The sequence below is a fragment of the Larimichthys crocea genome, chromosome IX (genome assembly GCF_000972845.2).
Source record: "Larimichthys crocea isolate SSNF chromosome IX, L_crocea_2.0, whole genome shotgun sequence".
Taxonomy (NCBI): Eukaryota; Metazoa; Chordata; class Actinopteri; family Sciaenidae; genus Larimichthys; species Larimichthys crocea.
The window spans coordinates 5,778,566-5,803,793 of NC_040019.1; the positions used below are offsets into that span (position 1 = coordinate 5,778,566).

The 25,228-nt window shown below is 40.6% G+C and overlaps 3 protein-coding genes across 4 annotated transcripts; 1 reads left to right on the forward strand and 2 right to left on the reverse strand.

Moving 5' to 3' along the window:
* Positions 1-413: 413 nt before the first annotated feature.
* On the reverse strand, positions 414-10,456 carry si:ch211-282j22.3 (ER degradation-enhancing alpha-mannosidase-like protein 3). Its single transcript, XM_010752396.3, has 19 exons — positions 9,380-10,456; positions 9,219-9,264; positions 8,597-8,697; positions 7,965-8,004; positions 7,731-7,843; positions 7,367-7,520; positions 7,064-7,198; positions 6,777-6,882; positions 6,589-6,686; positions 6,370-6,495; positions 6,158-6,241; positions 5,530-5,613; positions 5,284-5,408; positions 4,987-5,152; positions 4,559-4,834; positions 3,780-3,953; positions 3,434-3,599; positions 3,154-3,345; positions 414-2,618 (listed from the first exon to the last, which is right to left on the reverse strand). The coding sequence occupies exons 1-19, from the start codon at positions 9,535-9,537 to the stop codon at positions 2,356-2,358; spliced, it is 2,607 nt and encodes an 868-aa protein (XP_010750698.3). The 5' UTR covers positions 9,538-10,456; the 3' UTR covers positions 414-2,355.
* A 1,253-nt stretch (positions 10,457-11,709) lies between these two features.
* On the forward strand, positions 11,710-16,259 carry anxa3b (annexin A3b). Its single transcript, XM_010752394.3, has 14 exons — positions 11,710-11,849; positions 12,254-12,293; positions 12,385-12,432; positions 12,619-12,706; positions 12,877-12,971; positions 13,075-13,188; positions 13,877-13,967; positions 14,068-14,147; positions 14,324-14,380; positions 14,679-14,772; positions 14,930-15,025; positions 15,167-15,225; positions 15,487-15,609; positions 15,745-16,259. The coding sequence occupies exons 2-14, from the start codon at positions 12,282-12,284 to the stop codon at positions 15,799-15,801; spliced, it is 1,014 nt and encodes a 337-aa protein (XP_010750696.2). The 5' UTR covers positions 11,710-11,849; positions 12,254-12,281; the 3' UTR covers positions 15,802-16,259.
* On the reverse strand, positions 16,258-24,712 carry rcl1 (RNA terminal phosphate cyclase-like 1). Of its 2 annotated transcripts, none has more exons than XM_010752395.3 (9): positions 24,483-24,712; positions 23,958-24,029; positions 23,527-23,702; positions 22,876-22,950; positions 22,609-22,733; positions 22,154-22,279; positions 21,600-21,756; positions 17,533-17,636; positions 16,258-16,435 (listed from the first exon to the last, which is right to left on the reverse strand). In XM_010752395.3, the coding sequence occupies exons 1-9, from the start codon at positions 24,610-24,612 to the stop codon at positions 16,282-16,284; spliced, it is 1,119 nt and encodes a 372-aa protein (XP_010750697.2). In that variant the 5' UTR covers positions 24,613-24,712; the 3' UTR covers positions 16,258-16,281. The 2 variants fall into 2 exon arrangements, with proteins under 2 accessions (XP_010750697.2, XP_027137765.1); XM_027281964.1 differs by lacking the exon at positions 24,483-24,712 and adding an exon at positions 24,245-24,367.
* Between the last annotated feature and the right edge of the window lie 516 nt (positions 24,713-25,228).

The following is a 25,228-nucleotide window of genomic DNA, read 5'->3' on the forward strand; positions in this document are numbered from 1 at the left end:
TCGTATGGCACGAAAGGTTTTACGGTCTGTCTCATTCAAGTGTATTTTCCAGAACACAATCTCATTAGGCATTTTATTTCCTGCTTTTTGGAATTAATCTTCGTTTCCTCTTTCACTGGTAAAACTATAAAACCGCAATGTTATGTGTAGGTAAGAAATATGTAAGAAGAAATTATGTTGCTCCATCCTTTAACTCATGATTTGACTACTTAAATAGAAAGTAAAATTATCACCAAGATCACTACAGTTGTTGTTGTTGTTGAATAGCTAAGACCAGTTAGGCTCAGTCAACAGCCACATTCTCTTTAAGTTATTTTTAGAAGAAGTTGTGATAGAAGAACCTGCAGCTGCCATTGATGCGGAAAGTGTAATGTAAATCTGTAACACTGTAGGGGGGGAAAAAGAGAGAAAGATGTTTGAAAGTGTGATTTTTAATTGACAAGACTGCCTCAGCTCACAGTCAGAAACTACAGTACAGAGAAGATGTGAAACAGAAACAGGAGCCATGTCATGCATCTCTTTTGGCACTTTTTGACTTTCAGCAACTGATTGACAGATATCGTAGAAAACAGCTGAACACAACATTAAATAGCATGAAATATTATGAAAATAAGCCCATACTTTTTGTCCATGGTCCCTTTCTCTGTGTGAACAGAGAACACAGTCCACAGCAGGCATACACAGTCCTGAGGTATACCGGTTGGCAAAGCCTCATACAGGCTAAACAAACAAACAAAACAAAAAAATGGCATGTTGGATTAAGACTTGAAATTAATTCAGCAGCATTGGGAAAAGGTCCACTGTACAAACCTAAAAGAACAAAGTGTTTTTTTTCCTACACGCAAACATAAGCTCACATTTCGTGTACCATGAAAGACAAAAATCATGCAACAAATCATTAGTGAGAATGAAGTAAGTGAATTAAAGAGTTGTGCATCTTTCTGAATTGTTGCATAAAGTTATTACACATAAGAATGCCCATAATGTGGTGTAGTATATGTTTCGAATGTGAGAGACCAACAGCGGGTACATTTAAGTCTTGACAAAAGAGTGAACAAAACTAGAAACCAAAATGCAGCCAGAAAATTCAATGAGTACCACTGTATCAATCCTGCTTTGGAGACAATGTACAACATTTAATCGGGATTTTCAGTTTGACTGTTTTCATTTCAGATGAAGACAAATCCACTGCTGTGCTCCAGTGAGCTTTATGGATCTTAGAAACTAACCCTGTAGAGTTTTTCCTTTTATTTTAATGGATACAAACATTGCATCATGACAAAATGTTTCATTACTGCGAAATACACAAACAAATGCAAAGACAGGCTGAATTCTGAATTTCTGTTTGATTCCGCCACAGACGATCATACCCGTGTTTCAAAGTGCATAGCAGTCTGGGACTGCAGACCAACCTGTGATGCTGCATCTGGACCTCAGCAGATGTACACACATAGACTTCAGTTGCAAGAAAACCAGCTTTGGTCATTTTTGCAATGTTTTGATAATGACATGATTAAGGGTTTTTAAATCGGATAGCAGTGATGTTTTAGCTGAGATGCTTTCTTGGGTATTATAGTTGTTACACACCCTGCACGCACACACACACATACACACACACACATTATAGCAAAAAGAAAATGCAGAACACACACACACACATTTCATCAAATTGGTTAACCTAGCAAACTGCATTCACTCGAAAATTCCCTGAAGTTGCTTACTAGTACAAAATAAAATAAACTCTTCAAATTGGCCCCAGTTCATCTCCTTCATCTGCTTACATTATATACTGAGAAGTTAAGGTGGCTAACTCCACCTACTGGCCAGTTAATGTTCCATCCACCATTACTGAATATTTAACAGTAGTTGTTTAAGTGAAAAGGTGCAATCTACATTAAAAACAAACTGCATTGCATAAAAACCTAGCTGAGTACACTTTTGCGTTTTTTTAATGTTTTCCTCTAAGGTGAGGTCATTTTAAAAGTCAATGATCTACATCATTATCACCACGAACACCTCGTATGTGCCTACAATAGCAACACTACAGGCTAAATGTGGGAAGCACCAGCCCAGCAATCTTAACCTACAGCTTAACCTACGGCCTTTAACTAACTAGTTTAGTTAATGAATCCTCGTTTCTGAGAAAAAAAGCTCTTCCTGTCTAATAAATAACTGTCTTTAGGTTTCAGAGTCAGGACAGGGTGGGAGCTTCACTTTCCTCCATTGGTTGTAAACATGCGGGCTGGGTCACTCAGGGCTCCATGTAGGGCAGTGAGGGGCTCTGAGGCACATGCCATTCAGAAACTGATGAGGGATCAGTGTTAGGAAATGTGACTGCTTCAGGATCAGCAGTGATCACGGGTTTGTGTCTGGTTCACTGTCAGAGTTTGGGGTTGGAGATGAACCCTCTGAACATAGTTCTGTTCTGTCATCCTCTGCTGTCTTTGTGCAGAACTGTTGCTGTCCTCTGAGCTCTTCTTCATCCTCTACCTTAAGAAGCACCTCTTCTTTCTCTAAGATAAACTCCAAGGTGGGCCCTCTGGATGCCCCTTCCTCCAGCTCCCCTTCCTCTGCCAGGCGGAGTTTGATGTTCATGCCGACAGGTTTTTCTGTCTTATCTGGACAATGAGGAGGAGATGATATGAAAAAAAAAAGAGAGAATAATTGAGATTTGATCAGAGTAACTAAGATTTGACGTTCGATGTAGTGCTGTGTTCCAGACAAGGTCGGAAATTAGCAGTTGTTTTTTTTTTTCTCTCCAAGCGTTCCAGGTGCACGGCACTTAATATAAATATCACAGTGTCAAATATTCTTCATGAATATGGAGTTTACAAGTAAGGAGGAGGTTTTCTAGTTCCAAGTTGTCTGGAATGCAGCACAAGTTTGAATGCTGGAATCCAGTAGTGGCATCAAGTGTCTGGGTGTAAGTAAATTCTCACTTACTTTCACTCACTCACACCAACTTATTCCACTTTAAAACCTATTTAATTAAGTATAAAATAATAAACGATGTATGTCTTCAGTAGGAATGAATGGGCTGAGTGTTCAGACAAGCTGGGGAAGCTGGTTTTTGGCCTTTTCATGAGATTTGTTGACAATAACAAACATGTATTGCCAGACTTATCCTTTAATCTCCATCTTCCTGGTTCTCACCATGTCCCAGCTGCCTCTCCTTGGGCAGCAGCAGCACGTCCACATTGTGATGTTCCTCCAGTGCAGCTGTAAGCACAGCACCCTCACGGCTAAACAGGAAGACCAAAGGCAAAGTGATGTCTTCGGTGGAGTCGCCATCTCCAACCATCTGGAACAGGGGAGTCTCCTCGCTGTTACTTCCTTCACGGTGGTCTGAGAAAGAGAATAAGGAAATCATTTCATTCTCTCTGTTTATATTGAGCTTTAAGGTCGTTTCAGCTCATCTTGTAATCATTCTCACCTAGAAAGATGACTCCTATGGCTCCTGCCTCCTGCAGACGACGAGCTTTTGCAGCGAACATGCAGTCACCACGCAATGCCAGAGCAATGTGGCCTTTAAGCTCCGCTGCATTATCTACTGGCCCACATGCAGTGTACGGAGAAGCTTTCACTATGCTGCCCTTCACCTGCAGCACAAGAGTTTGAGTGTGTTATTATAATATTATTACTGTGTTTCTTAAATGGATGGAGATACAGGTAAAAGAAAACATTTAGATAGAACATAACATCATTTTTGGTCAAGTTATTATCATGTCACATGGGAGCTGTGATGGTGTTGTTCTATTATTGGCACATCGGAAGCTCACCCCGTGCTCCTGCTTAGTGAGGTCCATTCCAAACTTGGCAGGTCCCGCTGTGAGAACCGTCCTTCCCAGAAATGGCGGTGATATTAGTTGAACTACATGAGGCACTACTTCCTCCTCCTCCGATGTCTGGCTTACTTCTGCCACAAATTTAACCCGGTACACTCCTTTATGCTCCTGAAGGGATTCACAGTGAGACTTAAGAAAGGGAAGTTCAAATGTTCTCATTGTTTATCAGGGAATTCATAGACACTGTGATAGCGTATATTATACGGCATTTTACATTTAAAGAACAGTCATTACCCTGACCCAGTTTTCACTGTTTATAAGCCGTTTAAAAAAGCAAAACGAGATTGGTAATCCGTTTACTATGATTATCATATTGTACAAAAACCTCATGATATCAGAGGGAGCTTACTTACTGCTTAAGTAAAAAACTGAAATGAGCGTAGCTGATATGATGAAGATATCTGTTCAAATATCATTTGATTTGTAATTTTCTAAATCCATCCTCCTCAAAGCTGTGTAATTTATATATATTTGAAAGATATCATTAGTTCAACAGCAGGTTATATATAATCTGTTTTGATGGCTCCACTGAGGTGAGCCAAATGGACAAAATTGTGCCTTAAATAAGAAACCAAACACATTTAAACGAGCTGAAAAACATCCTGATGATCCTTGTTTTACCAGATAAGATTCATATTTCAGTAACTCTGATGTGCAAAGATGTGCAGAACTTCAAGTCATGAGGTGAGCACAAAGTAACTACAAAGTAATACCTTCGGACTTCCGGTGCCTCTTGTTATGACTTCATTGAGTGGAGTGAGAGAAATGCCCATGCTTCTCAAGAACTCTGCTGGCTCCAGGCCATTATCATGAAGCGGTAGTTCAATTTCCCTGATAGGTAAGGGGTGGAAGGCTCGTCCCACCCCAGTGAGGTACTTGTAGCCATCCCGGATGGTTTTGGCAAATGAAGGGTTGTTGGGGAACAGCGTCTCCATGCTAGGACAGGAGTGTGTGAACAGATCTTCCTCTTGAGAGACAGGAACTGTCTCCTAAAGCGCAGAACCAACAGTTAACACCGTACACTTGCATATCATTTAGCAATAAAAGCCATAAAAGGCTGCTTAATTGTCAATATGTTCCATTCTTACACAGCAACATACAGTATCAATTATGGCAATAAATAGTTTGCATTAACTCTCACCGTATTGTTTCCTTGACAGGGTGGTTTAGTGGTGGAGAGAGATACAGGGAGGAGATGAGCCTCTGTGGTAAAGATGTAGTCATCAATATCGATGGGTAGCTCACTCTTTTCCGAAAACAGCAGGTACAGGTATTTAAACATCTCTGCCAGAAAGAACGAGTCCATCCTATATACACATAAACATAAATACACACAGAAGCTGTTAGTACACGTTCATTAGAGATATTTTACATTATTTCATCAACAGAACACAGACCACACCCTTTAAAAAATACACGTGTAAGGGCATTTGCATACCTGTCTTCATGTGTCCCAGTACGGACATCTTGCACAGCAGCAAACCCGCAAGGCACCCTGGCATAGGCATTGAGCTTTTCCACAATGGACTGTCCCACTCTGAGGTAGTAGGGGTCACCAGTGGCCTGCAAAGATCAAAATATCATCTTAACTACACATCTTCGAACAATCAGTTTGTAAATAATAGATCTGAGGTTTACTTTTTCAGAGAAGGTTAGGCTATTAAATTTAGGTCAGGTTTTTCACCTTATAGAGGTAGTAGGTGCTTTCTGCAAACTCTGGTCTCAATAGGTGCTGGCCCCAATGAACTCTAAACTCTGTAGTGAAAGCCTGCAGGGAGAGAAAGCAAAACATGTTAGTGACACTGGCTTCTTATAAAACACATTTTATTTGTATTAATAAACAGATTTCATTTCAGATTTTCCATTTAGTAGTTCTTGACTTAATAAATGACACATCAGCCGTAGTATTAATAAGTCGTACTGTAACTTGAAAGTATTGTAAGTAAGTGAGAGTATTAGAGTTGGGTGATATGACAATATATATTCAGTGGTAGAGATTTTGATGTCATTGTCCCTTTGATACTACTGGTTTCATTAGGTTATTGCAGGCAATGTTGTAAGGAGATGGACTGCTCAGTGGCAATATTGGATTTTCAAGAATTTTGGATCATTATGATGAAGTACTTGATTTGTCAAGTATCTGAATTGGCAATGGCAGATATTCTCACCTTTTACGTTCTTACATGTATCTCATCACATTGTGATATTATGAATATTGTACCTTTATCCATATTACCCATCCTTATTAAGTGTAACTGCCAATGTATACAAACTATATAAAGACAAAACAAAAAGAGGCAAAAGATCTTTACCTCTGGAAGAAACTTGTGCTGTTTGGTGACTTGGTAAAGCATTTCATGAGTCTCAATAGCTGGTTTCAGATCCCCTCTCAAAACCTGTGTGGAAAATAAATGTCAGTCCAGAGACACGCATGCATAATTACCTACACCATGTACTTGATGACTGTTTTTATTTGCAGTAAATATGATTAACTGAGTGCGATCTTAAGACAAGGATACCTGACCTGCAAGCCAGGGAAGAATGCCAGGAGAGAGTCCATCCAGCTGCGCACGCTCACAGTGGGGTTGTGCATGTGTACATTGAGCAGCAGGGGAGGCTGACTGATGTACTTCATAATGGCACTGTAGTGCTGTTGCAGACACACAATAGGGACTAAAATAAAGCAGGTGCTAAACACTCGTATATAGATTACTAAGCGGGCATGCGGTGATGGAGGACTTACAATGTTGAACCTCTCCAGAAAAACATTGTCTCCTAGAAGAATGTAGGCCTTCATCAGATATTCATAGTATGAGTCGATACCGGCACCAACGCCACTGTCTGCAAACACAGAAGTGAGAAGACGGGTTCATATATGGAGCTGTGGAATATATATCCACTGTATGTATGTTCTGTATCATGCTGCCTCACCCCTCCGGACCCATTCTTCATTATGGATATTGATAACAGTCCCCACCAAGTCACTTCCTCTCTGTCTCCTCTCCCAGAGGACGTCCAGAGCCTTCCTTGCATTTGCCTGTAAAACAAAAATAATCGTTTTTCTGGCAGCAGAATTATGGAAAAACTATTCTGATTTTCATGAAACTGGCATCAGTTCTAAGCCAGTTATAATCTCTAATGGGGGGGGGGCTATTAATAGAAAACAAAACAAACATTTTAAAAGGCCTTGTTTCTAGAGAGGCAGAGGGACGTTGTACCTCAAACACAGACTCTCCTGACAGTCTGCTGAGGGCAGCAAACTCCAGGATCATCGTTCCAGCACATGCTGTGCAGGTGTCCGATTCAGTGCCTGTGCGTGAAAGTGGATTTAGGACTCCATACCGCAGATTCACCTGGAAAAGTAAAAAATGAATCTCAACTCAAAGGGAAGTCAGTTAAATGAGTAATATGTTGAGTTCCTCTGAGGTGCACCGACTGTGAGGAACTATTCTCTATAAATCATCTGCATGTAATACATCTAAAATAAAACTGGTGATATTTAACAACAAAATGAGAAAAACCTTTGGGTAAGGAAGGCCACTTGTGGTGTTAAAGGCAGGCAGTAATCGATGGCCCAGCTCTTTGGCCATGTGTAGGAGCTCATCACGATACCACTGCATTCTCTCCCCACGCTGCCGTAACAGGTCAGCCATCACGTGGGCTCCTAAAAGCCCTCTGGGGAGAATTAAAAGAAGAATGGAAAATAATTAGACATTTATGTCTAGTAACAGTACTAAGCGGTACTGATGTGGAATAATTCTACGTTCTCGACATTCACTTCAGTAAGATGTTCTTCTAAAGACATATCTATTAGAGAAAGAGAGAGAAAAGAGAAATAAAAGTTTATATACAGCACACAAAAAATAAACATGACATGTTTCATACCCTAAAACTCTGATGTTGGTCTCAAACACAGACACCACCACATCGTTGTCTAGGCGTACGTCACTCACAGTCTTCCTCACGGCGTCCTCAAACTCATCAAGCTTGTTTAGCACCTGTTCACACACAGACACACAGGATCTGCTGTCAAAAAAAGGCGATAGGGCGCGAGGTAAAAGCAATTAAGCATTAAATTCCTTTTACGCTTACGCAAACAGAGGTAAGGAAAATACTCACCACCAGGGTATCAAGGGTGTCGATCAGTGTGAGAGAAAACCTACAGGAAAGGGATAAAAAATGTTACAACAGCATCTGACACAGCACAGTGGGACTGCTGTCCACTGTAGCAAGTTAAATGTCCATCCTATTGAATTTGCAGTGATAACACATGATGCAACATGGGTAATGTAAATGCACAGATGGATGCATAGTACTGTAAGTCCATAATATCCTGTTGTTGTTTTTTTTATTTAAGTGTCTTAAAGTGTGTTGGGTTTAGTAGCATCTAGTGACGTAGTTACAGATTGCAACCACCTCACCTTACCAAGGCTATAGGAAAAATGACAGTGGGCATGAAACACTATTATACACTAATGAAAACATATGGCCCTCTAAATCTGACACACTGGACCTTTAAATTATCATCTAAATAATTTATTCTTGTAACTGGGGCAGCTATCCTGTATGGAAAAAAAAAGCATAGTATTATAAAAAGAAATGGGTCCTCTTCTTCTTTGGAGATGCAAAATACGCAAAGCAACTGTACACTCCGTGAGCCAGCCACTGTATGTATTAGACTTTAAAAAATGTACATATGGCTTTGGTCTAAACTTAAAAACACATGGCTTGTTTGCTGATGATGAACTTACTTCCCCAAGGAGTCATCTATGTCCCCTCTATTGGGCTCCTGGCCACGGACTCTCCCCCTGCAGCTTAGAGGCATCAGCTCATCTGCTGGATAGGCATATTTCTGCAACACAAACACAAACAATCAGTGTCTTCAAGCTTCATTTAACAGAAAAAAAAATATCATTAAGAGAAGAAGTAGGTGTCGAGGAACGCTGAGTAGTTTTATTTTAGTAAATGTAAATTACCCTGCACATTAACACATGTTTGTCCTTAGAACAAATTTAACAAAGAGAGCCAATAAACCCAAGTAGAGTCAAATATAAATTATATATGATTACTAAAAAAAAAAGGAATTCATATCAAGAGTTTGAATAGAGAACATAGCGCTTCATTCCTGTGTGTGTATTCTGTTCTTCCGACATGCTTTAACGCCTCTGAGGAAAATCCTGACTCCTGAAAGACGAAGTTTTTCTTAATTATGTGACCCCGATGAAAGCCACAAGCTGGTCTCACTATTGTTCTTTACCACTACTACTTTTACTGGAGTTTTGACCTCTTCAACGTTTCTTCAACTTCCCTCCGGACTCCTATATCATGCAAATATAAATATATTACCACATCAAATTAAAAATAAAACCTTACCATGTAACTGCCGTAAGCGTGATCAAACATTTCAACAATCTGATCCCTGCAGGTTGGAGGGGGAAAAAAAGGAGGTAAAACATTTAGAAATTAATCAAGCCACTCATTCATAAAGACACACATGTTACGCGTTACACGTGTGTCTGCAGGCACATCTTCACCTGATGACAGTCTTCTCCTCTGGTGTCATGCTCTGCTGGCTCTCTTGACATCTCGCCCAGCCGAGGAGACTGGTGATCATCAGTAGGGTCTTTAGCATCATCCCTGCGCCTGAAGTGTGGACCAGTTCCCAGCACGGTTTATCTCCTATACTCCTCATGCAGTCCTGCCTTTGGCTTGCTTAAACTCTTAATACGGACAAAACAAAACCCCCTGTCTTTTGTCCAACGCCTACGCCAAGTCAAACAGTCCAGCAGAGGGACAGCTGTCCTCCTTCACAGCCTCGAACAGCCTCATTTTTTTTGGGAAGAGAGTCGGCTGTTGAGATAAACGTTAGCTACCTCCCAGCTCCATTTCCATATTGTGGTTATATTGTAGTTTCATCCAGTGTTGTCACGACCACCACATTACCCCCACCCCACCACCACCCCACAACTTCAACTGCCCGTGTCCATGTAAACAATGGAGGCAGCTAGCTACAGCTGAGCCTCGATATTATAACAATGTTGACGTAAAAAAAAACAAGAGAGAAAGCAGCACACGTCTTGTTCGAGCAATAAAATATTTTAGGTACTTCCTAAAATTAATGGCACAATGAGAAAAGCTAAAGCTTGTTAGCCGCCACCACAGGGTCCTTGTTGCTAAGCAGCTAACAAGTTGCCGTTGGTTACCGGTTAGTTAGTTAGTTAGCACGGTTAATAGCTTCATTAAGGAAATTAAAATAGGTCTAAATATCCTCTTGGTTTAAAAAAAACAAAGGGTTCACCTGTCGTGTAAGCTGTTTGTCATACAGTTAAATGGTCGATGACACGTCGGCCAGTACCCTGACGTCGAGTACCGGAGCTGTCAAAGGACAGCTACCCGCCCTGAGCCCACACCCTCAGGCGAGCTTTTACATCCCCACGTAGGCTAACGTCAGAGTCCACCCGTCGGTACTTCCAGCCTTCAAATGGCTACATGTGCGATTACAGGAGATTTAGATTTAGAGTTAAGCTCAAGGTTGTAGTCTGACAGTCTCACCAGACGTTGCTTTTTTGCCAGGCAGAAGGGAGAAGGGTCCCTGGCAGACTGCACTGAGGGTTAAACTCGCACAGGAGCTATGGAGATACACGTCATAAAGTGGGCGGAGTCAAAAGTGGCTCAGTGATGGAGAAAGGAGTAACCTCACCCAAACATCTCATGTGTTTTATCTATATATGTGATTATATATATTAATATATTAGATTAGATTTACTTTATTCATCCCATCACGGGGAAATTTACTTGTTACAGCAGCAGAGGAAAGTTAGAAAAAAGTAGAAAAGGCAAAAAAAAAACACAATAAACAGACAGAAATATCTATAACTATTTGATTATATATGCTTTCACCCACTAAAATGATCATGTTGTATTTGACTAAATGTTTACACTACAGGTAATATTATTTTTGGTATTTTAAACAACCCAAAAACATCCATCCAGGTCTATACACCCCACTAAAAATAAACTATGCATTTTACCTCATAACCCTGCATGGTTCCTTGCTGTTAAAGAGGTCACATCACATGTGTAGTCTCTACAATTTGCCACAGGATGTCGCAACTTCCCCTCTTCTCTCTATATAGCACTTTTCCACATTTATTATACACCTGGATCTTATGCGTTGGTTTGTTCATACGTAATATAATATATATAATATATGGACCATTGGTGACTCTGCTGCCTGTCCTCAAGAGGCCGTCAGTGTTTCCTCTTGGACGGGCCCCTGTCGCCATGGTTCCCTTTGATATCAAATGTCCCCAGGATAGGACGCTGTGTGTTATACACCTCTACTTTTACCCTTTTTAAGTAGGCCTAGGACTATACTGTATATGAATTTTAGCTCAGACTATACAAACCTTAAATTGGTTTATTGTTTGCATACAGAACAGTCTATCATTTCTTATTATGTAAATCTAAATTACATTCAGGATTGAAGGTCTGGTTTTCTTAATGGAAACAGACATGGGCCTGTCTTCTGTATAAATTGTGGTCACAACATGAATTTACTTCTGTGTTGTAATAAGGAGATAAGAATTAGATAAGAGTAAACACATATTTCCTTCCTCTTTCTCTCTGACTCACATCCTTGCCCCTGCCCTAAGAGCAAATATGACTTTGGACCCACTCTTATAGGAACCTGTCACGTTATTACAGAAGTCTAACAGCTCTAGACACTAATATATATTAGTGCGTCACACTAAAAAAGTATGAACTGTGCAGCAGATGTTACTTTTAAAGATTGTTGCGCAAGAGAGTCATTATAAATCGGGTAAGACAGATGAAATGTCAGTGCTGTGTACAAACGAGGAGGAGTTTATAGGAAAAGGTCTCCATGATTCAACTTCCTCCGTCTGATAATGGGCGTTGCCTTTTTGACTTCTCAGAAAGGTGTGGTGATTTTGGCCCGCTGTGAAATTTCTCCTCTGACATCAATCCTTTCCTCTAACTAAGGTAAAGACGAACAATCTAATATTCTGGCTTTTGATCGCAGTCTTTACGCACGTACGCGTCTTTATTCTCCACTGTCTGTGTCCCGTGTTGTGTTTTCCCAGATTTGCAGCTCGGGAAAAAGTGTTTTTCTAATTCTGCTGGAGTCGACATAGGGTTTCATTTTCTGCAGTTATATTATCTTACACGTGTCTACTCGACTATGTTGACTTACCGAAGCTTAAACTGTCAAACGAGGGTCGTTTTTTTATGGATTTACACAGTTAGTAGAAGAATCCAATGGATTTGTTTGTTATCCGAAAGGATGCCAAGCAGAGGATGATTTGCAGAAGGAGCAAAACATAATCAAAAGCAGAGCTGAAGAAATAAATTATGATTTACCATGATACTGTGTTTCCTCGCTCTAGTTTAAGACTTTCCTCTTCAACCACAATCATGTCTGTTTGGGTGAGTAGTTACAGTCTGTTAAATTGTATTTTAGGCTTGAAGTATATAGTGTAAAAGTATAGACGATCATTGAAGCTTATTTGTTTTGTAGGATGACTTGGACCTGCTCTTGGACTCTCCCTCCTCACTGACTGTGACAGTAAGCTGAACACACTCTTATCTTTTAGTATGCAGGCTTATGATGATGATGATGGATATAAAATATCGATCAGGAAACATAAAATACTCTTGTGTTATTGATTTGCATGTGCAACATGGTTACTGGTTGATAAATTGTTGTTGTTATGTATATATGAGCCTTTAAGTGTGTCTCTGTGTTCATCAGTCCAGTGCAAGAGGAACTGTGAAAGACAAGGCAACCTTCAAAGTGGAGGAGGATGTGTCTGCACTGAGGAAGGCCATAGAGGGCATTGGTAAGTTATTGAATTACTGTTATCATTGTTATGTGACTAACATGTAAAACAGTTGGATCACATTTTACTAAATCTATAAACTAGTGGAACAAGTTTTATATCTGTTTATATACGGTTGTACCTGTGAGCTCTCCAACTGTAAATCTGTCTTATGTCCTTCCTCTTTATAGGTACGACAGAAAAGACACTAATCGAGGTGTTGACCCAAAGAAGTAACGCTCAGCGTCAGCTCACTGCTAAGGCCTATGAGAAAGCAACAGGAAGGGTAAGTAAATGCACTTTTAAAATATTAAGTCAAAGCGTTGTGACATAGACAGACCAAAGATGGTGGAGTAAGATCTATGTATCGCTCAACATTCCTCCATCAGACATTAGTAGCTGACTTGGAGGGCGACACTCACGGAGACTTTGAGGATCTGTTAGTGGCCTTGGTGACGCCTCCTGCTGTCTACGACTGTCAAGAAGTCATCAAAGCCATCAAGGTGAGATTGTGTCGAATTAAGAGAATCTGTACTGGCCTGCTGATGCTCAGACAAAAAAAAGTGTCTGGCTCGTTCATTTTAAACGGAGAAGACATCAGTTCAACGGGTTTTATTTGTTTAAACAGACTTATTTTGCTTTAGATTTGTTTGCCTGCATGAAATTTTACTATGCTCACTCCATCATGGTCTTAAAGCAGCATTTCACTGTTGGTGTTTTGCATATGTATAATCAGTGATGTAGCAGTGCCTCTGGGAAGTGGGTATTTTTATGTGGGTAATTTTCTTTTTTTAAGTGGATGTCCAACAAACACCCGGCGACATGTAAAACTACTCTTGCATATTTGGTTCGCCCAAACGTGAGCCAGGAGTATTTGCACTTAACTTCTGCTGCATTACTTCAGAGAGGAAGGATCATTATGAAATGAACATCAGCTACAGAGGAAGTGCAGATTTTGTATAATTTTGAATAACTGAACGAAGTATGCCTGTTGTTCATCTAAAGAAAACAAAATCAGTTTGCAGAACACTGCATCATGTCATCAGAGAGGATTTAGATGTGCTAATGAGCCAATGTAGACTGAAAAATGATTGTGTATACTCCAAATACCTGCATATACCCTGCACTACACCACTGTGCATGATAGCATGTGTCACTTTATTATCATTAACTTGTGTGTAATACAATCAGGGTGCAGGGACCACAGAGAGTACGCTGACAGAAATCTTTGCCTCAAGATCCAACCGACAGATCAAGGCCCTGTCTGAAGCATACCTCGCAGGTTAGTGTCTTCAACATTTGTAATCTCACTCAAGAAATGTTCATGATGAAATGTGTCCAGGTGATTGTGAAAGTGTCTTTATTGTGCTGTTTTATTCAAGAAACCGGAAGATCGATGATTCATGATCTGCAGTCAGAGGTGTCTGGGGATTATGGCAAAGCACTGTTGATTCTGGCTGAGGTACCGTATATTAAATTAAAACAGTGATGTGCTATTGCATCCTCAATAAATGTGAATCACACCTAAATCATTACATTAATCGTAGCCAGACAGCTCTGAACATTCCTATCTGTTCACCACTTTAATGAGCAATTGTCAAATATATTGGATTTATTCTGTTCTCCTCATCCTCACAGGGGAAGAGAGATGAGAGCACCAATGTGGATGCAGCCAAAGCTAAAGCAGATGCTAAGGTATATTCACTACATTTGAATCGTCCATCGTGTTGTAAACTTTAGTTTGTTCACCTGTTTCTGAGTAAGAACACTTCTGTTTTTTCATTGACACGTGGCACAGCCACAATGTGGCCACAGGAAACATCGCAGGGCAGTTTAATTATTGTGTCAGACAGATCTGTAACTTTACTTCTTCACTATTTTCTTAGCTTGACTTTCACGGGCACCACCTAACTGAGTTAACACAGCTCTCTTGCTGATTTAAGTCTGAACCTGAAACAATGAAAATCCTTTTATTTATCTCTCTCACACACAGGCCCTGTATGAAGCAGGGGAGAAGAAATGGGGAACTGATGAGGGAAAGTTTATTGACATCCTCTGCCACAGGAGTATTCCTCAACTTCGACAGAGTGGGTACACCACTTAAATATTTTTCCTGTAGATACTAATCTAATAAAAAATACTAAGAGTTTATTGTCACGTTAGCAGCTGTGTGAGGCTAAATAATAATTACACCTTCATTAGGAGAAAAAGGTTGTATTCAAATCTGTGTTATGTTTGTGGCAGCTCTGGTAGAGTACAAGAATATTAGTAAGAAGACTTTGCAGGAGAGCATTGAGAGCGAGATGTCCGGAGAACTGGAGAAGCTACTAGTGGCTGTTGGTAAGAAAGATGAATCACATTATTTAAATTTTTTCTGGCCTCTTACATTGAACAGTGGCCCATTTTTGTTTCTTGTGTTACATTTGCCATGCTTACTTATTATAAAAAACATTTAAATCTATGAACTTGTTTTTTTTCCAGTTAAGTGTGTGAAAAATGTTCCTGCCTACCTCGCAGAGAGGCTGTTTAAGAGCATGAAGGTAAACCATCTCTACCATGAGAGGGGGGTTCCCAAAATCCACATATTGTTTGGTTGGATTCTGTATTTTGGCCACACAATACAATTGTTTGTGTCACCAGTGGTGTGGAAAGGAATGTTAAGCCACTGTTTTATTTTTGTGGCTTTGAAAAAATGTGCCAACAGGCTGTAAAGCAAATAACTTGTGAAACATGTGAAAGTGCAGACATGGCACATAACATTCAATTTATACCTTTACTGTCTCAAACTTTACTTTGTCCAGGGTGCAGGGACAACAGAGTCCACTCTGATCAGGATAATAACCAGTCGCTCAGAGATCGACTTGTTGGACATCAGAGCCGAGTACAAGAAGCTGTTTGGATACACCCTCTACTCCCAGTTAGAGGTCAGGACACACACCCACACAGCTGAAACTGAATATACTCATTACACTGCATAAACTGAAATGTTCACCATAGTTTAAATGTGATGGCGTCTTGTTTTTAACATTGGACATTGTTTTATTCTCTTCTCCATGTAGTCTGAAGTGTCTGGCAGTTTCGGCGACACCCTCAAACAACTATGTGGCCAAGACTAACTCCTCCAAACTCTTGTGATGAGAAATGTGGTGTCAAGAGCAGCTTGCAGATGGGAGGAATCGAATCTAATGAGGAGGATGACCAGTCGATGACCTTTAGCATTAACATTAGCTTGAACTAACCATCTAGAAATGCTTCTTAATGTGGAATTCAAGTAACGTCCAACCAGACATTGGTGTTTTGAAGTACAGTGCCGTGCAGGCTTAATGATTAACACAAAAACACTTAGGAAGAAGACACTGTTGAATGTCTTTTTTGAACATTAAATTGTTGGTACTCCGTGTAATCTCCACATTTCTTACGTATTGTATCTTGTATATTGTAACAGGAAGGTGACCTAAAGTTGCCCAAACACACAATTAATTGTCATAAATTTCACATTTATGAAAAAAAAAAAAATACTGTATTCTATTATTTGATGTGAATGAGCAAATAAAGACAAGACGACACTGTGGCATTTCTATAAAAAAATACTTTTTTTATTTGATGGTTTTGTTTATGTTGCTGTAACCTACTCCTACACAGGTCATCAGGATCTTGTCTCCTCCTTTCCTTGTGTCTTCTGAAGGTTTCTGAACCTCAATCTTGAACATGATCTGGAAGAAATCTCTAATGTGTCTGAGGAACTCAATCCTGGAGGGACAGTAATAGAGAGAAAGAGAACGGGAAGAAATTTAGAAATATGACAAGAATTTATTCCTGTCTGTAAACAATACGCACTGGGAGTTGGAGAAGACAGTGTCCTGGGTTGACTCCAGGACGTCTTTTCTCCATCGTGCACATTCAATTCTCAAAGCTAAGACGTGAGAAACTAAAAAAACAAAACTCATCACTGAGGTAACAGGCTGTGTCGCCGGTCATGAGCATTACCTGAGTAAGAGGAGGAGTGTATTGCGATGGCACTGCCAATCTTCAGTTATCATAGTACTGTACTTGAGAGGGACACAGCACCGGTACCATGATAACTGAAAATGGACAGTTCATAGTTCGCTCCTCATTTTCGATGACGGTCACAAGTGACATCAACTTTGCCTTTGCTGTTCTATTTTTTCTTCTTCAGTTCGCTACAATGACGGTTGGCTTACAGAAAATGAGTCATTAAAAGCATCTTAAACTGTCATTTTTATCATCATGCATGTGAAAAATATAAGGAAAAAAAACAAAAAAATTGTTTAACAGTGGCTTGTTATCTAAAGACTCATTGCAAGAGCAGCTTGTTTACCTTCAACTGCAGCAGACTGTGTGCAGTCATAACTTTATGTTTACTTGATATGTTGCAGTCACAGTCAGTGAGAACATACAATGAGACTTTTGTGTAACAAACTCAAGAATGTATTTATTCCCTCTGATGTTTATTATGTTCAGATTCTGTTGGCCTTTTGCCTTTATTGGACAGGAAGTGCTGAGGAGAAACAGGGAGGTGATGACGTGCAGCAAAGGCATCAAACTGAACCCATGTGACGAGGACTCAGCCTTGATTCATGATGCGTGCACATTCTGCTAGGTGAATCATCAGGACGCCCCGTTTATTTATCTAGCATTTCGTGGGATGAGAACTTTGGAATATTGTCTCTCGCCAAGACTGGACAAGTAAAAGAATAACAAAACATGCTACATTTGGACAAAGTGCATTTGTTTAACAATTTATGAATAAGCCAAGGGCCTGTTTGTGAAGTTCAGAGTGGGCAGGGAGCTTTGTGTGTGTGGATTACTGAATGACAGCAGCTTACGTGTACGGGGAGAGGGGACCGAGCAGAACCTTCGACACGTCCTGTTGGCCAAGGGTCATCAAGAGCAGCGCCAGGCTTTGATTGGATGAATCCACGCAGCCACCCTAAAAACAGATAAAGAGGAGGGGCGACGAGGGAGCAACAAAAACAACACCGAAAAATACGTCATGGAGGTGGAGATGTTTATGAAGAACTCAGCAACCCTGTGACTTGATTGATTATCTCAGGTCCAGCCCTGAGAGCTAGCTGCAATTATAGACAGAGTGAGAACTCAAGAGAGCTGACTGTGGGTCAGATGGTTTTCAGCTGTGGACACAGATTTGTGTGATAAGCTCTTAAACGGAAACCTAGATCAACTAATGAAACATTTTGAGGCATATTCATTTATAGTTTTTAGCCATAATGTCAGTTATCTCCCCACAACCGGTTTTTCTTTTTTCTGCCCCCGTTGACCCTCTAGTCCACTTTCCTTCGAAATGGACAAACTAGAGAGGACAGAGGGTCCTCTCTGTGTCCAAGTGATCACATGCCGTCGTGCTTACTCAACTACAGCTATGAGCTATTCACCAGGCTGTATGAAGAGGCCTAGGAAAGACTGGACACACCCATAGGCATTTTAGAAAAAAAAAACAAATTGGCTGTCCAATCTGTGATTTTGTCAGTTTAAAGACTTTTACCGTGTCTCGTACTAACCCCAGGTGCATGTGGTAGAGCCACCGCTTAACTGCAGCTACACAAGGTCACGCAGTATCATGGCATTGTGACCACTTGTCAGCAGGAATATGATTCAATTACATAATCATATCACCGAAATCATGGCCAAACTGTGGTGACATTGTCCTAATTGTTGATCAGTTTTTTGCTAACTGCGTTTCCTCTCTAACTGGGCGACATTTGTCAAACCTGGTATGTAAAAACGAATACAAACACAGACTTCATGACTTCCAACCTCATGAAGAACTGGAACTTGTTCCCACCATTTTATTCCATAAACAAGCCTTGAGAGTAAAAGTAGATAGTTGATGGGTTTTCCATATAATGCAAAGTAAATCCAGTAAAAACTCAGCAGCGCTCATTAGGACTTTTAAGTGAGGTTTTACCAAATCTCAATGAAATAGCTCCAACATTTTCCACAAAGTGAAGAGCAGATAAAGCAGACTGATTGTCCCTTACCTTTTTGTGCTGCTGTTCAAAGCTACCTTAATCGTTCCAGAACAGTTTCTGGTTTTCCACCATTTGTTTGGCATGTCCTTTTTCGACAAGCAGCTCCATTTCAGTATAAGACATATAAACACATTAACACCATTTCTGACTGCTAGTTTTAGACCCTGCCTTCCAGACAGTTGAGATTTCCCAGGAGACCCAGCAGCCACATGGAAAAGTCCCTTGAATCCTTCGAGCAAACGGCAACCCCCTCAATTGAGTTCTATTATGCAATAAAAATGTAAAATCAAGCGTCTGGAATGACTTTGCCTGAACATGTAAACCTCTGTGGAGGCCAACAGGGTGATTTGTTAATACAGTGAAGAAAGCAATGGGTCTTCTTTCCTGAGAAGCAACTTTCACCACTTTTAATAACAATCATTACTACTGTAGAAAACATTCTCTCTGATACATTCTGAATTTAATGAGACCACTCCAATATGGCAGCAATACTTGGATTTAAAAAAGAAATCTAGTTAGAATCTATATTTACAATAAACAATTTCTCCGAAAGTCTTCTTTTATAACCACCACTACGGTCTACTTTTTTTACTTGTAGCTTTCAAACTGAATATAAATCACAGAGCGGACAAACACTGACACATTCGGGACATGACAAAAGTTTGAATTTCAAAGGGAAAAGAAAAAGGAAAAATCTTCAAAATCGCACCACTTACATCAGGTCTTGCCCAGTGTTGATGTTGCCTCCAAAAACAAAATGTCCATCGAGTAGCTTGTGGTTTACTACAAGACGACTGTACTGATTAACCATAAAACAAACAGACGCACACATACAGAGTGCCCGTGCCCTTTAATGCGAATCCAGCAAATTTCTGCTCTCAGTTTTCAAAAATTAACTATTCCACCACAGGAGACACGTCCATTTTACTCTGGTGTTATCCTTTCTCTTCTCTGCTGCAGTGATCACGCTGTACTCCTGCTACAGTTAAAACCAGCAGTTATTCAAATGCTGTTTAATTTCCAAACTGGTGAATATACCTGTTCTACCAGCTCGTTTAGCTTGATGGACCAACGTCTCAAATCGAAGGATTTTTTCATCCACCACCCTCTGAGGCTGCTAAAGAGAAATGTTAGCTACCCACACTGTTGGAGTCAGGAGGAGACATCCAACAATATTCCTGTTTCAGAGTTAATCAGCACTACCCTGACCAGCTAACTGGACTCACATGGCTCCTATGAGAGGCAGAGCCATGCGGAGGCGAACTGAAGTCACTGAATCTAATTGGACATATTCTGATGAAGTGAGCTCTTTTTCCTGCGTGCCTATGTGAAATTATTTGTGGCCGTTTCACTTTTCAGGAGCAGCTGTTCGTCTGTCTTAAGGCTACAACTGAAAAGTCACACTTACAAACTAAGTATGAAGATATGGAAACATAAAAATTTGACTTTTTGTCTGTGGCCACGACCATAATTGTAAATCTCCACTCGAGAATTCCTCATTTATCAAGAACGGACACTGTTCCTAGTGACACATTTCCAAACCAACTGGAACACTGGTGTGAGTGGAGTCACTGACCTTTGACCTCCATACAGACCGTTCTGTGACTTGAGTAGATTCCCAAACTGCTTAATACTAACTTAATAAATGAATGTTCTAAAATAAATACACATATGAAGAAACTGTGCAAGAGAAAATATCAAAATCTTAAGATCAATATGGTACAATACAGTAAAATACATTTATTTTAAAATTTGTTGGGTTTTTCTCATCCATCTTAATAAAACTGAGAAAAATACCTGATCAAAACATTTGATTTTAATAGAAATACCCTTCAGTTGCTTTCTACATTGCGGTTTCTCAGCTGAATTCCAGACTTGGGAGATTAACGAGGGAATGCGGGTAAACAAGGCAAGATAATGTAATTGTTACAAGCTGAGATTCTAATGTGTCCTGACTGCGTATGTCAGGTATTCCCCAAGAATTTAGATTTGTCCGGAGAGAGGCAGGAAAAACTATTTCTCCAGCTGGTGTGTGTGTGTGCAGGGCCAGCTAAGACCTGATATCAGCTTGCAGAGATAACAGAGACTTTCCGGCAGCTATCAACCAACAAAAAGTAGTCGCAGAATAAAAGTTTAAAGAGACTTCAGAAGCTCTGTTTACAGTATAAGGCAGAAATGGAAAATATGTAGGCTGTTGCTATGTTTTCATTAGTGTATAATTACCTGAAAATAAGAATTTGTTATGTTTTCGTCACCTTAGAATCAGCCTTTTATATCTACAGACGCCAGAGTCCACCATGTTTCTACAGTAGCTAGAGCATTTTACAGCCCCTTTATTTTCTACTTCATACATGGAGAAGGTTCGGTGAGGGAGCAATGAGACTTTGCTTGAATTACGAAAATAAAAAACAGGACAGGTTTAGTATTTTGATTGGCAGTTGCTTTGTAGATCAGTTAGGTGATGAAAGAGCTCTGCAGTATCGGAGCAACTGAAACACAAACACGCCGTGCATAATAAGTGATTGATTTTGTCTGCTGCCTCGCTAAAACCAAAACAGCAGGAAGCACATTTCATGCAAATCAATATCAAGGCTTTGCTATTTTTGGATGTTTACGGGCACGTGTGGCCTGTTTGTGCAAAGGCTGAAACCATTGGGCACAGATTGGCCACATCTTGTAAACCCTCTTCACAGCAGCCTGAACCTGTAAAGTCACTGTGGAAAGACAATCACAATACATTTTCCAAATGAGAGACAAAGTGAACACAGCCACTTAAACTATAAAAGTCCAGAATAAATCTGACCCCAGGGTGAAGCCATGGATCTCGTGTTTGACAACCGACCTCAGAAATCAGACCATCGAGATAAGTGTGTGCGTGCGGGTCGAGTATGGGCGGTACCTACCCGATACACCTCCTCCAAAAGCAGCTTGGCACAGTTCCTGCCGAGGTCCTCTGGTAGTATGGGGTCTCCCTGCCCCTGCGGCGTGGACGCCATCTCAGCACTGAGGAAGGAGCCGTTTAGCGTCTCTGCCACCAGGGTGAGACCAAAACCTGGAGACCTGTGGATAACCAACATGGAACATGATTATTGTACTTTTTATTTTTGTTTCCACAATGAAACTTACAGACAATACTGGTCTGTCTCCTTTGACGAAGCAACTTTCAATCTGGTTTTACTCGGTGGAGTTATTCATCTTTAAAACATTTTACAAATCATGTTTACTTGTTGACCTTATAGGGCACTAGGAGGTACTGCTGGCACCCTCTGGTGGTTTTTCCCAGACTACATACATAAATATGTTTACATATACACAGTACTATATAGTACAGTGTTCTTGTCTATATGTATTTGCCCTCATGAAGGTCTGGGGACTTGAATATTGTGAATAAAGTGAGTACAATAGACAGATTTTTTTTACAACGTGGCTGTAATCACAATAATGTCGGGACACTCACTTGCCAGAGTTGGGTCCCTTCATGTGGTCGGTGTGGATGTAGATGTCTGGAATGAACTGGTTGAGAACGCCCCGGGCTGACTCCACTATCCTGTTGGCCATCTGAGGAGAGACTCGCACAGAATATCTGGGTTCAGGCTGTCAAGGATGGTTGGTGGCTGATGGAACAGCGTGAGTTTGTGGTCTTACTCCTCTCTGTGGTGTAGGGGGAAAAAAAAATATGTATTCAACTTCCAGCTGAAAGAAACACATTGTGTGCGGTACATTCCAGCAGACAAGTTATGTTTCTAGAGAGAGATTTACAAAACATTCGACAGTCAAATAACTGATTAGTGAAGGATTTGCTGATTTTCTCTGTTTATTAAACTCTGTAAAATAAATATCTTTGGCTCTTTGACTGTCTTTGTATCACTTTAGATAAAAAAAAGGGCATGACTGTGAGCCTGAGAAGGATACGCCACTCCTCTGATCCTCTTGATCTTTCCTGGGTCAGTCAGCTGTACAGGTCTGATGGTCCTGCGGACGGGACATGTAAAAACTACTTCTCCTCCCCCACCGGGTGCCATCCCCCTCTTTAAAACCTGAGGGAGCAGAAACAGAAAGAGAGAGAGAGAGAGAGAGAGAGAGAGAGAGAGAGAGAGAGAGCTATTTTCAAGCAGCATGACTAAATTTTGAATGTTAACTTTAAAACCATGTATCAACGGGCCAGTATGTGTCCCCCACCTTGAGTTCAAAGCCGTCTCCATCGATGCCAAACTTCTTCATCACAGGGAGGGCTGTGGACTTCAGCAGGTCGACCTGCAGGAGACAAAAAGTGATTCAAATCTTAAATTGATTGTGTTTTTCAATGGTTTAAACTTGCAAAAACACGTCAGACCAAGAGTCTATTATGGTCCATTTCTCATTACAGCAACAAACAGAGGCGCTGTTCTGTTTCCATGACAACACCTCTCTCTCTCTCTCTTTCCAATGTGTCTGCTTCATCTTCTTTCCGCTTTCTTGTCTGTGGTTTGTTGACATACTGACTAAACTGTGTAGTGCAGCTCATATCAAAGAGCTTAAAAAAAAAAAAAGAAAAGGGGATGATTCAACACATCATGCGCGCAAACAAAAACAGATGTGACAGCGAGATGTGTTCACAATTTTATAAACTAAACTTATGAAACCTCAAAACGACCCTGACTTATTATCTTTTGTACCAACTTCCCTGCAAGTCAAGCTGCCTCGGGAGGTTAGTGCATTTACTTTGTGAATTTTTTCCAAAGTAAAACTGGCAACGCTTCAGCTCCACGAGATAGATAACTCATACTTTGAAATCAGAAGGAGCAAAATGAAGAGACAACGATCACAGAAGCATGCACGGTGCGACCTCACCGTCGGGTCGGAAGGGTCGTTGGTGACTCCCCTTAGCGTGGCCTTCAGAGAGGTCTTCATGAACGGAGCCAGCATGAGAAGAGCCTCCAGATAGTAACCAATCGAGCGCTGCGTGTTACAGTCATGTTCTATAGGGCCGCCGTGCAACAAGCCAGGCTGGTAGAACAACACGGTACCTTGTAGGAAAAAGACACACAATAAATCAGGTCATAACATGGTGGATGGTCGTGTTTTTACAGTTTAATGCAGTCAGCTGACTGCCTCTGAGGGTAAACAGTGAAATGCATGACTACAGTTGAACTTTACATCAATGCCACGTGTAAAAAGAGCAAAAAATAATAATTATGAGAGCACAAATCATGAGGAACTTAAACTTAAATGCTGTCCGATGACAGTAAACAGTAATTATATATATAAAAAAAAACACTCACCTGTTTGGTTAATCTCTATTCTGGAGCCATTGGTCACTTTGTCTAGCAGTCTGATGAAGCTGGCTTCAAAATCTGCATTAGACACAAAAAAAAAAAAAACAGAAGTTAGTCTAATAAAATCATATATTTTTTATTACATTTAAACCAAGTATGCATAAACTGTTTTTTTTTAAGCCAACAACTAGGTTAGGGTTAACTGAAGACATATTTGACATGTGGCGTACATTACCAAAACATATGGAGTCAAACAAGTCATTTTAGGGAACTTCTGACAATCCAAAACTCACATGTGCCCCCAAAGAAGTGAGTCTAATAACGCGAAGCTGAGCCGAGTTCAACACAGCAAACAAAGAAAAACAATATAACTTTGCACCGCGCATTTATCTCACATTTCCACTACTGTCCCATCGTTTCCCCCACCTCCTACGCCCAGTCAGAAAACACACTCCCAACTGCGTAACAGCTAGCCCGTTAGCCGCCGAGCTAACTGCGACGCCACATGCGGAGACAGAGAGAGAGACTCACCGCGCAGCCCCGGGTCGTCATCTTTAGACCTGATGTTCTTGATCTTGACCCGCTTCCCGCTCAGCGTGGACAAAACCAGCCGCTGCCTGAAGAAATTACAGCCGTCGTACGTGAGCCCGTGGCTTGCCATGTTATTGTTGTTTCTGCCTTTGGCGTCAGTGGGGAATCCACGTGTGTTTGAGCAGGAAGACGTGAAGATACGGCAGATCACGAGGATCAAAAATGCTTTTTTTTGTTTTTTTTTAAAGGTGCAGTGTCACAGTTTGGCCACCGGATGGAGCCAGACTTCCATATATGGATGTGACGTAAACCCTGCGTCTTAAAGTGACAGAACATGATTAAAGTGTAAACAAACCTGCTTCTACCAATTATTTATTGGGATTATCTGTTTTATTTGTCTTTTATATGTACTATATGTATGAAATAAAGCAAATAAAGGCGAACTGAACTTTTAATACACTAACACAATGATCAAACCTTAAACATGTGATATTGTTTTCTGAACTGTCACAGTGATTTAGATCAGTAAGCTTAAACATTTATTTATTATATTTAATCCCTTTAAAATGGGCAAAAATATGCTGAATATAAGAACAGATTGGTCGTTTTGTGACTGTCAATCCGCAGGTCTGTCTGTCGAGAGGATCGAGGGCTCGCAAGGGATTAATCACCGCAACCTTGCCAACAAGCTCTTTCCGCCTGTAGTCTAATTACATAACCGTATTATACAATAGAGATCTCCCCAG

Bases quoted from the DNA above. Each gene is read 5' to 3' on its own strand.
- si:ch211-282j22.3 (XM_010752396.3), bottom strand. From the start codon at position 9,537: ATGAGGAGTATAGGAGATAAACCGTGCTGGGAACTGGTCCACACTTCA. The intron at 7,844-7,964 runs GTGAGTATTTTC...GTGTGTGAACAG, and splicing joins ACACCCTTGATACCCTGGTG to GTGCTAAACAAGCTTGATGA. The intron at 2,619-3,153 runs GTGAGAACCAGG...CTCATTGTCCAG, and splicing joins GGAGAGGCAGCTGGGACATG to ATAAGACAGAAAAACCTGTC.
- anxa3b (XM_010752394.3), top strand. The intron at 12,972-13,074 runs GTAAGTAAATGC...TTCCTCCATCAG, and splicing joins ATGAGAAAGCAACAGGAAGG to ACATTAGTAGCTGACTTGGA. The intron at 14,773-14,929 runs GTGGGTACACCA...TGTTTGTGGCAG, and splicing joins TATTCCTCAACTTCGACAGA to CTCTGGTAGAGTACAAGAAT.
- rcl1 (XM_010752395.3), bottom strand. From the start codon at position 24,612: ATGGCAAGCCACGGGCTCACGTACGACGGCTGTAATTTCTTCAGGCAG. The intron at 22,280-22,608 runs GTATCCTTCTCA...GCCTGAACCCAG, and splicing joins AAGAGGATCAGAGGAGTGGC to ATATTCTGTGCGAGTCTCTC. The intron at 21,757-22,153 runs GTGAGTGTCCCG...GGTTATCCACAG, and splicing joins AAGGGACCCAACTCTGGCAA to GTCTCCAGGTTTTGGTCTCA.